Source organism: Prosopis cineraria, unplaced genomic scaffold, assembly GCF_029017545.1.
Source record: "Prosopis cineraria cultivar Desert tree isolate PC_DT_omini unplaced genomic scaffold, ASM2901754v1 PC3, whole genome shotgun sequence".
Classification (NCBI taxonomy): domain Eukaryota; kingdom Viridiplantae; phylum Streptophyta; class Magnoliopsida; order Fabales; family Fabaceae; genus Prosopis; species Prosopis cineraria.
The window spans coordinates 33,965,454-33,978,839 of record NW_026555334.1 but is presented as its reverse complement, the minus strand read 5'-3'; the positions used below and the strand labels follow the sequence as shown (position 1 = coordinate 33,978,839).

Sequence of the window (13,386 nt, the reverse complement as noted above, 5' to 3'; positions counted from 1 at the left end):
ATTCAATCTGGTCTATTTTGAAATCATTGGTTTAAGACGGTTGAATTTGGTAAATTCTATTATAATTGAGGTTAAAAGAGAGAAAGTAAATGAAATGATTTTCTAAACAAAAATATCCGTGTAAAGAAAAATTCAAAAGAGAATCTCACTTAAGGTCCTTAGCATGTAATTTGAAAATGCATTGTGCCCCAGGGCCCTTCTTGCAAAATTTGTTGTTAATGAAAAGACATATTTGCCCTTGTCTCAATAGAATGTCCATGTATAAACAACACAATGTGCATGAATTCTCAACACAATATTCATAAATGCACAAAACATCTAGTGAACATAGTTTAACTTGAAGTAAAATATACAAACAAGCAATGCATGAACAATACAATGTGTAACATCTTGATTTAAATTTTATTAGTTAATTTAGATTAATAAAAATTTTAAAAAATATTTAGAGATAAGCAAACTAGTAAGAGATGATTATTAGATCTATTTTAGAATATAATTCTAAGTTAAGATTTTTTTAAAAAAATAATTATTATTATTATTATTAAAAAAGAAGAAAGAAAAATATAATAGAGAGAGAGATTGAGAAATGAAATATATATATATATATATATATGTATATGTATAGGAATTAAAAAGAATAGAAAAAGAGGGAGGTAGACTTTTTGCATGTGCAGGTGTAATGCGCGCGCGCGCACAAAATGAATGAGGAAATAGGTGTGAGACCCACATTTTGTTTATTTAAATTAGTCTCTCCTCTTTCCTTCTCATTTTTCCAAGCACTTTCTCTTTTCCCTTCATGTGACACGGATAGTGTAAGCGACAGAACACAGTCGCCGGCGCAGGGGAGCTGGGTTAAAGGTGAGACTTCTTAATAGAATATTTAGGGTGAGATTTTAAACTTTTCAAAATTAAGTAAGTGTTCTAAAAAAATTTTTAGTCATCTAGTTCCTTTCATTTCTAATTTTGTGATGGTGAAAAATTTATGTTGAATAATGTGGTTGTTGAGGTTATTGGTAATATAATAAATGTTCTAGAGTATAAATTTATTAGTGAGTTTTGAATTTGAGGCTTATGGATCAAACTCTAGACTAAATTTTTATTAAATTCAAAAATATATGTTAATTTATTGAGGTTTAGATAATTATTTGAGATGAAAAATGGATTATTATGGCTATAGGATAATGATTCTAAGTTTGAGACTCAATTTTTTAATTTTTAGATATTTTAGGTGCAAATTTATGAAATGAAAAGAAAAATTATGATAATAGAAATTGATTTAGAGGTTGATTTTAGCTTATTAATGTTTATTGATGACTAAAAAAGGAGTTAAAATTTTTACTTAATAGTACTAATTCTAGATTTGTATTAAGGTTAAGAGTAGGAATTATGTTATATTATCTAATTTTATTATTAGAATTATTTTATTAGTTTTAATAATTGAAACTAATATTTATAAATAATATATTATTTGTAGATTGTGTTCTTAGTGAAAATTGTGGTGGGAGAGAAATTGTAAGGAATAATTTATTAAAAAAGCTACGAGGTAATTATACTTTTAATTTGTGATTAGCGTTGCTTATGTTAATTGGGTGATTATTGAAAAAATTATGAATCATTGTTGAGAAATTATTTTGTTATGTTTATGAAAAAATTGTGAAATTGTAAATATGCATTTTAAAGTATTTTTGCCAAGTGGGATATCATGTAATATTGTTGAAAATGAAAAAATTGTGAAGATTGTAATATTATATAAGTGTACAATGTTAATATGAATTTTGTTTGATTATTGTGGGAAGTGTTGGGAGACTTGCAGCCGTTGTTGTATCTATGTGCCATATGGTACGCCCCTATTGGAGCCCAGTAGGTGGCTTGTAAGGGCTCGGGCTAATCTACCTTTGGCTGGGTAATAACATCGAGTGAGAGCTACGATTTGAGGTCAATAGAGGGTGATAAGGATGGTTATTTGTTACACATTGTAATATTTCTTGTATTTTTGTTGAAATTATATGACTGTTGTTTTCCCACTTAACAAGCACACATTTAACTATTTATATACACTATCATAAATTGGCACTGGTTATTGGGACTTTCGAGTCTCATTATGTGGTTACCAATTTTTAGAAGAAAAGCCACGAGTAACGCGTGGAGGAGTCCCTGAGTCTTAGTGGCATAGATCCACAATCTCTTTTAGGTATTTGATTTATAATTTTTAATGTGTTATATTGTCAATACTATGGCTTTTTGTTTATTGACAATTATATGAATATAATGATGTAATTATGCCCTTTAAACTATTTCTACTTTTGGTACACTTTGGATGATTATAACCTTGATATCTGATTTATTTTGGATGGTTTGAAATGGCATGATTATGAGGCCAAATAATTGGCTTGTTTTGAAAATTGATTAAGTTATTTATTTTAATTGTTGATCTATTATTTACACTTGTTGGGAGTATAATGATGAAAAAATGTGATTTTAATCTAATGGCATGTGGGAGATAAAAATTTATCTGAGATGTTGTATTGTACAAGCTTAAACCAATTGTTAAATGTTTTTATATTGAATTTATTAACATAAAATATATTAGGTGATTGTAATCCAACTATGATTATATATGTATATTAGTTGTATGAAATTCATTTGTATTATTTGAAAAGAAAATATTTTGGGCCTTTGACATTTATTTTATTTTTAATTTCTTGGGATTCTAATTTTTAAAAATGACAATTTAAGGAGTTAAATTCTATTTATCATAATAGTACTTATTTCTCTAGTTTAATCTTTTCTACCATGGTAATTATTTTAAAAAGTGAAATATTTTATAAGGTTATGTTTTATTATTTTCTACTATGTTAGTGGTTTAAATTATAGAATTTTTTCAAAATAAAAATATAGGATAAGTTGACTTCTGTTTATCATAATAGACACTTTTTCTATCATGATTGAGTTAAATTATTTTAAAAGATAAGTTGATTTTTGTTTACCATGGTAGATACTCTTCTACCATGGTTGAGTGCCTTTTTATGTAATAGCCCCAACTCACCAAGGGCCTCTCCCCCTCGACTTTCACCATACCTATCAAGTTCAGCCTCAACTTTGTTAAGTAGGAGATGTTGTGAGATTGAACCTAGGGAAGCTCTCCTTGCGTTATTTGTCACAGGAGAATAATCCCACATACTACTGTGGAGAAGCCTTGTCTCTTGACGCTCTCTTAAGAGGGGTCGTCTTGTGTGGGGCCTAAGGAAAGGTGTGTCCAACACGGTGTAAGTTCAGGGGAAAAGGCTATTGATAAGCTGGAGCTGTTACACAATGTATATACACCATTTGATATTCATCAATTCTCAATGTAGTGAACATATGTTAATTTGTAACATTTGTACAACATAAAGTCCAAAATGAATAATATACTTTCATTGAAACAACATACTAGAAGTTAATGCTCACTGGATATTTTGTATATTTATGAATATTGTGTTGAGGATTTATGTATATCATATTGTATTTATATGAACATTCCATAAAGATAAATACATTTTTTTATTCACAACAAAATTTACAAGAGAGACCTTCAAGCTTGTAATATATTTTCATATTTTACTGAGTCTTAAAAGCAAATTTTTGTGTTTTCAAAACCTTAAATGAGATTCTCCCAAAATTCAAGGCATTACACACACACACACACACACACACACACACATATATATATATATATATATATATAATTTAATAAGACTTATAATTGCTGGTAGAAAAAAAAAGGCTTATAATTAGAAACACGAAAACTTATAATATAAGATAGGGTTTGTTTGATAAATGTACTAACACTTAGCGGTCTAATTGGTTGTGATTTATAGTCCAGTAACGAGATTACTGTGGCAAAATTAGTCGCAGTTATCGCATCCTATCCTACTCCGACACCTATACGCGGATCGTGGTTATTCTGTATAATCGTTTAACAAGATCATTATTGCAAAATTAGTCTAAAATTGAACCTCAGATGTCGAACTACTAATTCTTTATCGTACGGTTTTTTAAGTTTAGGTCGGACGGTGCGGATGATCCCTATGGATGAATCTCCGGGTTTAGAGTCTTTGTTCCTTGGCGAAGCAAGTCTTCCTTCAGTAAAGACGTTCTCGTTCTTCATCTCTTCTCTCTGAGCTTCCGAGATTCTTCTTTTAGGGCCCGGGATCCCGAGATTCAATTTTTAGAATTCTCGCCGGCTTTCTTCTTCCTCTTCGAAACCGCCCACCATGGCCGACGATCACCTTCACCACCACCAGCAACATCGACCGCACCGCCTTTCCGTTCCACCACGCGCCACCGCGCCCACCACCTTCTCCACCACGCCCAGACCATATCCTATGTACCCTTATACATCATTAACCCCGACCCCGACTCCCTCAAAACACCGTCTTTCTTCGGTTTCATCGTCCAACTCCAAATCCTCTAGTAAATCTTCCCTCTCCTTCCTCTTCCTCCTCCTGTTCTCCTTACGATCCTTTTATTCCCTCCTCCCTTTTCTTCGCTCCTCTCCTTCCTTTTCACTATTCCCTTTTTCCTTCCTTGTATCACTTCTTTCCTTCCTTCTCACCCTCTGTTTTTCCCTGTTTTCTTCATATTCCTCCTCTTCCTCGTCCAGAGACCCATTTCACCAGAGAAAGCCAAACCAACCAATTTTCGCTTTGAACTCGATTACACAATCTCAGCAGAGGCTTTTGGTCGGCAAATCAGTTCTCCTGGCTTTGGTCTTTCTCCTTCGATTTCAAGCACTTCGATACTGCGGGACCGCTGCGATGATCCTCGCTGAGTTGACTGGGAGCGTGGCTGCTCGGTTCACTGCGGAGGGGAGAAATCAAATTCGTAATCGATCCCCAAAGGTTCGTGGGTTTCTCGCATTGTCTATCGGATTGTTTCTGTTATCTGTCAGCTGGGATCGGATTGAATGTTTACCCTTTTCTACTTCATTCACTGACAAACGGCGATATGCACTATTCGCGCGGGAAAATTGTGTGAGGATTTGGCCCATGTTGCTTCCCTTTCTATCTGGATTCTTGGGTTGTTACGAACGTAAGTCAATGGATTGGGGAACAATTCAGCAACTTGGTCATAAACGGGTTCGGCTAATTTCCCTTTTCTTCACTACGATTGTGTTACTTGTTCCAGCTGTCATCAGTTTTCTACTATTTGAAAATGAGGAAGAAAGTATTTCCTTCACAAAATTAGCTTGGCCTCTCGTTAATACTGTTGTTTTTGGTGTACTATTGAGTGAAAATTACAGTAATGAGAAGATAGTAGGTTCGGAAGATTCTCAGAGGGAGTTTTTAGTCACTTTTGTCTGTACTGTGGTATTGGAGCTTTTCTATTTCCCTGAGCTTTCTCTCTGGGGTTTGTTGCTCTGTGGTTTCTTGCTCTATATAGCTGTTAGAGAATTGGATCCTGGTCGCTTGGATCATCTTGAACCAGGAGAGGCATATTCAGAGTCATTTACTAGCATGATTATGAAGCCTATCAGACATATTTTAAGTGAGAGGAGATCCCGTAAAATTGCTCTTTTTCTTTTTATCAACACTGGCTACATGGTTGTGGAGTTTGTTGGCGGGTTTATGAGCAATAGTCTTGGGTTGATATCAGATGCATGTCACATGTTGTTTGACTGTGCTGCCTTGGCAATTGGGCTATATGCTTCATATATATCGCGTTTACCTGCAAATCAGCAGTATAACTATGGTCGTGGGAGATTTGAGGTTCTTTCAGGATATGCTAATGCTGTTTTCTTGGTTCTTGTGGGAGCACTGATAGTATTGGAGTCACTTGAGAGGATTCTAGATCCTCAAGAAATATCAACTAATAGTTTGTTAGTTGTGTCTATAGGAGGGCTTGTAGTCAATGTGATTGGCTTGATATTCTTTCATGAGGAACATCATCATGCACATGGAGGCTCTGGATCATGCTCACATTCACATACACTCTCTAAGTTCCATAGTCACCATGACCACCATGACCATCATGATCTGCATTGCCATGGGGAACATAATAGCAAATCACATGGAAAGCATGAGGATATTTTTTCTGTTTCAAGTGATTACCAAGAAAAATTATGCTCTGGTAGTCTTGACCAACACTTCCACGACCGCAATTCCTGCAGCCATCACAAGAAAGATGACTCTAATGCAGAAGATCACATTACTCGGAGCCCCAAGGATCATGGCCACCGATGTCATCATGACAACCATGGTCATGGGCTGCAGCATGTCAACCATGTCTATGGTGGTCATCATGATCATGATGACCAACAATGCCATCATCATTACGACCATGATCATGCTTGCTATCATGACAACCAAGGCCATGGTGATCACCATGGTCTTGATAATCACCACCACCACAATCACCTTGGTGTTGATCACCATTGTCATGAAAGCTCACTCAAATTCGATACAGTTGCCAAGTCTCATGGTGAGGGAGTTTGTTCTTCCATGGGAAACTGTGACTCTAAACTGAAAAATATATCAAATGATGATGCAAAAAGCCCTCAAGGTCATGTTCATTTTCATATTGATCACAATATGGAAGGAATATTCTTGCATGTCCTGGCTGATACAATGGGAAGTGTTGGAGTCGTTATATCTACCCTTTTAATTAAGTACAAGGGATGGCTCATAGCTGATCCTGCGTGCTCAATATTTATTTCAATTTTAATTGTGTCCTCAGTGATACCTTTGCTCAGAAACTCTGCTGAAATTTTGCTCCAAAGAGTGCCTAGGGCGCATGAGAAAGAGTTGAAAGACGCTCTAAATGATGTTATGAAGATTAGGGGTGTTCAAGGCATAAAGTTTAACGTATGGAGCTTCACAAACACAGATATTGTTGGGACACTGCACCTCCATCTATCAACCGATGCTGATAAAGCATCCGTTAAGTCTCAGGTATCTGATAAATTACACGATGCCGGTGTCAAGGATTTAACATTGCAGGTGGAATGTGTGGGGTAGTATCTTTGAGCATGGTTTTCATCAAGGTATTCTACCTGACAACGATTGCTTCTGGAGGAGGCTGATGAATTGAGATGTGCGGTTTCTTGATCCTTCGCTGTCATTGAAAATGAGATGATTTCTACGTAGTTTTCTTTTTGGCCAGAGGATGAATTTTTGGTCGTTGAAACAACATTGATTCTGATATAATTTGATGGCTGATCGTATTCCTGCGAATCTCTGCCCTCATCGTTGAGGGGTGACGTTTTGACTCGATCAAACAACTGGCGGAGAAGCGATTACTTTAATTGATGCAGTTATGTATATTATGTACATGAACAAGCATAGGCACTTGATTGAACATTTGCACTTAGCCTATTCTGGGCTGGAAAGATTTCTGCACATTTTTGGTCTGTTCTCTTTGTTATGGTTGAAAATTGAAGGGAATACTTTCTGCTTAGTTTGAACTGTTCCATTTTGAGATTTGATCGACCCTAAAAAGCAGATAAGCAGTGACGAATTCTGAGATCCAATATATGCTGCATTTTCTATCGATGTTATTGTTCTGCGCTTCTGCTTAAAGAACGCTTCACTCGTCACTTTGTCAGCTTATGGTTCTGACCGGTGATCATCCTGGCTAGCCCGCATGTTGAGCAATTCGTTCACTCTGTAAAGAAAAAAATAATTGCCCCTTGATGAATAAGGTTTAATTTTTATGAATTGAAATTTATATTTTATAACATAAGGTATCGTGAAGTTAAAAAAGAATTCAGTCGTAAATACCAATTCTCAATATTTTGTATAAAATATTTTAAATTTATAAGGAGGTATGGTGTCGACTTCTTCAGTATCATTCATATGACTTTTATATAATTTACGTCCTTCAATCATATTTACAAAATATTTTTTAAAAATAATTTTTAATTCAAAATATAAGATCTCTTATAATAATTAAATTATTTTTCTTAATTTTATCCTTTCTTAATTAGTGTGAAGGTATTTCATGTAGTTATATTATTATTTAAAATTGATGATAATACAACTACATTAAATATCTTTACACTAATTAATAAAGGGTAAAATTGACAAAAATAATTTAATTATTATAAGAGATTCTATATTTTGAATTTAAAATTATTTCTAGAATTAATGATAAAAATAAAAATATATTTCATTTTTTTTATGATATACTTTTTAAGTAGATGTCAAAGTGTTAATATATCTTTTTAAAGAGGCATGCTTGAAACCATGTATTGATTACAATTTACATCTAAAAATCTATTTTTGAACTTATGTTTAGGGATAAAAGTAAGTTGAAAATTGGAACCACTATTAAACAATGGGAGACAATATTAATCATTAATAATTTAGTTCATAAATATACTTTTAATCATTTAATTTTATATAAAATTTTATTTTAATTTTTTAATTTTATAAAGTATCTTCTTAATATCATTTCATCATAACATTAATATTTTTATTACAAAAAATTTACATTAAACTTTTTAATATTAACAAAATATGATATATTAACTTTAATTTTTTTTAAAAAATAATAATAAATATAAAAAATAATCATTTAAAAATAACAATGATGAGAATGGAGAGTTGAAAAGATATTTTTTAAAATTAAAAAAAAATAAATTAAAATTGTAAATAAAATTAAAGTATAAAAAGTATATAGCCTCGTCTGATATTACTGTCATTTTTTCTGCGAACTCTGATATGACGGCGTTAAACCAAATCTAGCTAACCGCCGTGATAGAGCCACGTAAGAAGCGTGAAAAGGATAGGAAGCCACCAAGTAAGTGTAGGAAACGTTCAGTGACTTAACCAATTAGCAAAGTGCTGTTAAAGATTTGGCTTTATTTTAAAATTGTGCCACTGGTAGCTTTCCCTCGAATTGCTCTCTTTGATGCTGCAATCCCTTTCATTTCTTCAGCCCCCCACATCGAAACCAACTTAGGTTTATGAGCCAGAGATCTGCCCTTTGAATATGGAGAGCTCGGACAAGGTGGTTGCTGTGATTATGGTGGGCGGACCCACCAAAGGTATTTCACCTGCTTCTGCTGACTAAACTTCTATGTTTCTTCCTGTGTGATTTAGGGTTCCCCTTTACTATGACTCTATTCAATTGTGTCTGCAGGGACAAGATTCCGGCCTCTTTCATTTAATGTTCCTAAACCCCTTTTCCCTCTAGCTGGGCAGCCAATGGTTCATCATCCCATCTCTGCTTGTAAAAGGGTGTGCTTTTCTTCTCACTTAGTTTTCACATTTTACGCAGTTCCTAAGCTGATTCGGAACACCAGAAGGAAATTGGCGTTGGGTTCCTCAATGTTCACTGATTCTTCGTATTCGTTGTCCGTCTGTGTAAAATAAATTCGGACTCATTGGTTTCTTTGACTTACAGATACCTAATCTAGCTCAAATATATCTGATAGGATTCTATGAGGAGCGAGAATTTGCACTGTATGTTTCTTCGATTTCAAGTGAGATGAAATTGCCAGTAAGGTGACTACTACTTTATGTAGTCCTTTTCGTCTTTCAGGCATGCGTTTCAATAGTGTCACTGCTGGATCTGACTTTAATATTTTACTAATCTTGTCCATCCTAGATATTTGAAGGAAGAAAAACCACATGGTTCAGCTGGCGGCTTTTACTGCTTCAGAGATATTATCATGGAAGACAACCCAGTTAGAAATATGGCCGTCATAATTGTTTATTTTTTATTAAATGTAGAACTTGTTGTATCTCAAGTTTTCCTATTTTGATTGCAGTCACATATCTTTCTTCTCAATTGTGATGTTTGCTGTAGTTTCCCTTTACCAGCCATGCTTGGTAAGTTGATCACAATAAAGATATCGTGGATCTTTAGAAGTACAGCACTGATGATCACTTTGTTTCCTTTTCAGAAGCCCATAAAAGTTATGGTGGAATGGGGACAATGTTAGTAATCAAGGTTGGTGCTAGTAAATGAATTACTATGTTTGTGCATAGGGATTACAAGCTGTTGGGAAACTTTGTTAATCCTTTTATCTTTTTATTTATTATTAATATTTGTTTGGTGTTGATGGGGATGAAATTCGCATGTGTAGGTTTCTCCTGAATCGGCTAGCCAGTTTGGTGAGTTGGTGGCTGATCCGGTCACTAATGAATTGCTGCATTATACGGAGAAACCTGAGACTTTTGTGAGTATTTACTTTAGTTGGCTCTAACCTATTTCACTGTTTTTTTCTCTAGAAAAGCATCCAATATTTGAGTATGATTGGTAAAATTATATTTTTTATGGTTTTGGCTTTGCTAATGGAGGATTTACCATTTCATAACCTGCAGGTTAGTGATTTGATAAATTGTGGCGTTTATGTATTCACCCCTGATATATTTCATGCCATACAAAATGTATCCAGTAATCGTGAAGACAGAGGTTGGCCTAGTTTATCTGCATCCATGAATTTGTTTGTAAATACATAGATTAGATCAGTCTTTGTATTTTAACAAACCTGAAATCAAGAGCATACGCATGATAATCCATAATTCCACCAACATATTTTGGTCATTGCACTCGATTACATGATATGGTTGATAAGAGATAGTTATTATGTAAAATACTAGACTTTTTTTCTTTATTTGTGTGCTCTCTTTTAATTTCTCTCAGTGAAATATATTTGCTGTCAAGTGAAGTTTTTAGTGAACATGAACAATTTTCCTTGCAGATTCCAAGCTTCGGATTTTTTTTGATGTTACTTTTCTTCAGCAAATATAAATTATATTATGCTTCTCGTTTCTTGAAAGCCCTCACCAGTTTAGGGTTGAGTGAACATCAAATATTGGGACGATGCCATAAGACAATAGACAATTTTCCCCCTAAGGCTATTAGTTGAATTAAGATTTTAGTTGAAGTTAAAACAAGGCTAATTGCACTGTAGACTTAGCTTTGGTCTGATCTCAGAGTGAGTTGCTTTTTTGGGCAAAAATAGCTTTCATTGTTGGAAAACAACTTCATTTTGTTGATTGCAGCTAATTTACGTCGAGTCTCCAGCTTTGAAGCACTCCAATTTCCCACCAGGTTGGCCTAACACCATTAACTTTATTTTTTTCAAAGCAAAATAAAGGTAATTTTTTAATGGCTTACACATGCATCCTAACTCCCTATTGGTTCAGATATGAGTCAAATGCATAATAGCCTCTCCCCATGGCTGCCTGGTTTTCCCTTTAAGCCATGGAAGCAATTATGTTATTTGTCATGCAGAATATCTGATCTCTATTGCTTTTTCATCCTTCTAAATTCTCAATGATTTGACAAATATTCAGATATCTCTTTCACATCTTTCCAACGCAGTCATCCTTTGCCTTTTCCTTTCCAAAACTGCACTTTCACTTTTTCACCAAACTCACAGATCTGTAATTGTTCTGCAGGGCTCTTCCTACAGATTTTGTAAGACTGGATCAAGATATTTTGTCGCCTCTGGCTGGAAAGAAACAATTGTATACATATCAGACAATGGATTTTTGGGAGCAAATTAAAACTCCAGGGTAGGATTTCCTTTGTATATTACCCTTGAGCCTTAACCTAGAACCCTGGTTAGGCTCCACCTAATTGAATCTACTTGGCATGAACAGAATGTCTCTAAAATGCTCAGAGTTGTATCTCACTCAATTCCGGTTTACTTCACCCCATCTTTTGGCCAGTGGAGATGGTAAAAGAAATGTTACGATTGTTGGTGATGTATATATTCATCCATCTGCAAAAGTACATCCAACTGCCAAGGTAGTTCCATTTGCGTCTTTAGAGGACTTTGAACTTCCCTCTTTTATGCAAGCAAATAAAAAGTTGTTGTGCTGATGTCGAATTCTTATGTGTTAATTTGATGCCTGTGAACACCATTAGAGCTATGTTCAGGCTCCAATTGGGAACTTTTAAAAGCTGTTGTGTTGTATGAAAGCTCTTCATTAAGAAGTTATTTTGGATTGACAATGAAGGTGCCGTTGTATGAGTTTAAGAATCATTTGTGTTCCATCAAATGATGAGTTGGCTATAGCATTTATGGATGTTTTGGCTGCTCATTTAAAATAAAACATTGAAGTTTGCTCATTTTTTCTGACCTAAGTACTTGCTGTAAAATTTAAAATAAATTCCTTCTTTTTCTTTCTTGGGCAGATTGGTCCCAATGTTTCTGTTTCAGCAAATGTTCGTGTTGGGGCTGGTGTCAGGCTGATAAGTTGTATTATTTTGGATGACGTTGAAATCAAGGTAAGGAGCAAGATGTTTTCAGCGTGACTCTTTTTTCCCCCCAATACCAAAGTGTATTCTTTGCTGACAGCAAGAACTAGATGTGTCTAGTGTGACATTTTTAATGTATAAGCGATGTGTTGTTTCTCCTGACAGGAAAATGGTGTAGTTATAAATTCTATCATTGGATGGAAATCGTCAATTGGCAGATGGTCACGAGTGCAGGCAAGTCCAGTACACGATATTCATAGCTAGTAATAGCGTTTGATTTTGAAGATAAAATCTAAAGAATGATTGTGAATAAATAGAGAATTATGCATCCTCAGAGCACAAATTTTAGTCCTGGAGACTTGCAACTCTAATTGGGAAAGCTTTATAACCCTTTGAGGGTTGTATTAAACATGCTTGCTATGGCTAACCAATAGTCAACTGCATGCTGCAGGCTGTGGGAGACTACAATGCCAAGCTTGGAATCACCATCCTCGGTATACATCCTCTGTTTGGTCTCGCTTGTAGTATTTTTTATTGTTGGTTATCTAAATCCAATATTCGAAATCAATTCTCAGTACTGGCCTTTGTTTCCTTTTAACTTTTCTTACAGGAGAAGCTGTGACGGTTGAAGATGAGGTTGTTGTGATCAATAGCATTGTTCTTCCCAACAAGACCCTGAATGTCAGTGTACGAGAGGAAATCATCTTATGATATTTGGAAGAGAAAGTTTTACTTGGAACTCAGAAAGAAAAGAGGTTTCACCAGGCTTTTCACTTTTCCTTTTTTATTTATAATTTTTCGTTTATTTTATTTTCTTTCTCTTGTAATAACAATACTGAAATGAAGCAAATATTTTATTAACAATATTCATTTTTTTAATAAATGAGTGATATATTGAAGTTCAGGCCCAGCAAGAAAGTAGTGTGCCTTCTCGGTCATATGACTTTTCCCCCTTCTTTTTGAGTTTTCTTATACAGCTAATGTCCGGAATTGTTGGGTTTCATATTTGTACTTGAATAAAATTTTCTGATTTGATTACCTGCCTAATAAGCACCTAAGCTCTTTCGAATGAACTATTGGTTCAATAATCAATGATGCCCACGTAACTTTTTGACGTAAGTGACGTAAGTGATCACTGCACTTCCAGAAATTGTAAGCCCATCCTATGTGATGTAGGGTCTGGAAGAAACT

General features: G+C 34.5%; 2 protein-coding genes across 3 annotated transcripts; both read left to right on the top strand.

Annotated features, from left to right (window-relative positions):
• The first annotated feature begins 4,012 nt into the window (after nt 1–4,012).
• On the top strand, nt 4,013–7,719 carry LOC129305190 (uncharacterized). The gene has a single exon (XM_054945159.1). The coding sequence runs from the start codon at nt 4,254–4,256 to the stop codon at nt 6,993–6,995; it is 2,742 nt and encodes a 913-aa protein (XP_054801134.1). The 5' UTR covers nt 4,013–4,253; the 3' UTR covers nt 6,996–7,719.
• Nucleotides 7,720–8,836: 1,117 nt separating this feature from the next.
• On the top strand, nt 8,837–13,099 carry LOC129305191 (uncharacterized). 2 transcript variants are annotated; one of them, XM_054945161.1, is made up of 15 exons: nt 8,837–9,025; nt 9,121–9,218; nt 9,385–9,485; nt 9,589–9,667; nt 9,752–9,812; nt 9,887–9,933; nt 10,070–10,162; nt 10,308–10,398; nt 10,992–11,040; nt 11,391–11,507; nt 11,595–11,742; nt 12,133–12,225; nt 12,361–12,429; nt 12,647–12,689; nt 12,806–13,099. In XM_054945161.1, the coding sequence occupies exons 1-15, from the start codon at nt 8,971–8,973 to the stop codon at nt 12,904–12,906; spliced, it is 1,245 nt and encodes a 414-aa protein (XP_054801136.1). In that variant the 5' UTR covers nt 8,837–8,970; the 3' UTR covers nt 12,907–13,099. The 2 variants fall into 2 exon arrangements, with proteins under 2 accessions (XP_054801136.1, XP_054801137.1); XM_054945162.1 differs by lacking the exon at nt 8,837–9,025 and having other exon boundaries at nt 9,416–9,485.
• Nucleotides 13,100–13,386: the final 287 nt, after the last annotated feature.

Coding starts and splice junctions, on each gene's coding strand:
- LOC129305190 (XM_054945159.1), top strand. CDS start 4,254: ATGGCCGACGATCACCTTCACCACCACCAGCAACATCGACCGCACCGC.
- LOC129305191 (XM_054945161.1), top strand. CDS start 8,971: ATGGAGAGCTCGGACAAGGTGGTTGCTGTGATTATGGTGGGCGGACCC. Junction 9,934..10,069: donor GGACAATGTTAGTAATCAAG/GTTGGTGCTAGT, acceptor TCGCATGTGTAG/GTTTCTCCTGAATCGGCTAG. Junction 12,690..12,805: donor GCTTGGAATCACCATCCTCG/GTATACATCCTC, acceptor CTTTTCTTACAG/GAGAAGCTGTGACGGTTGAA.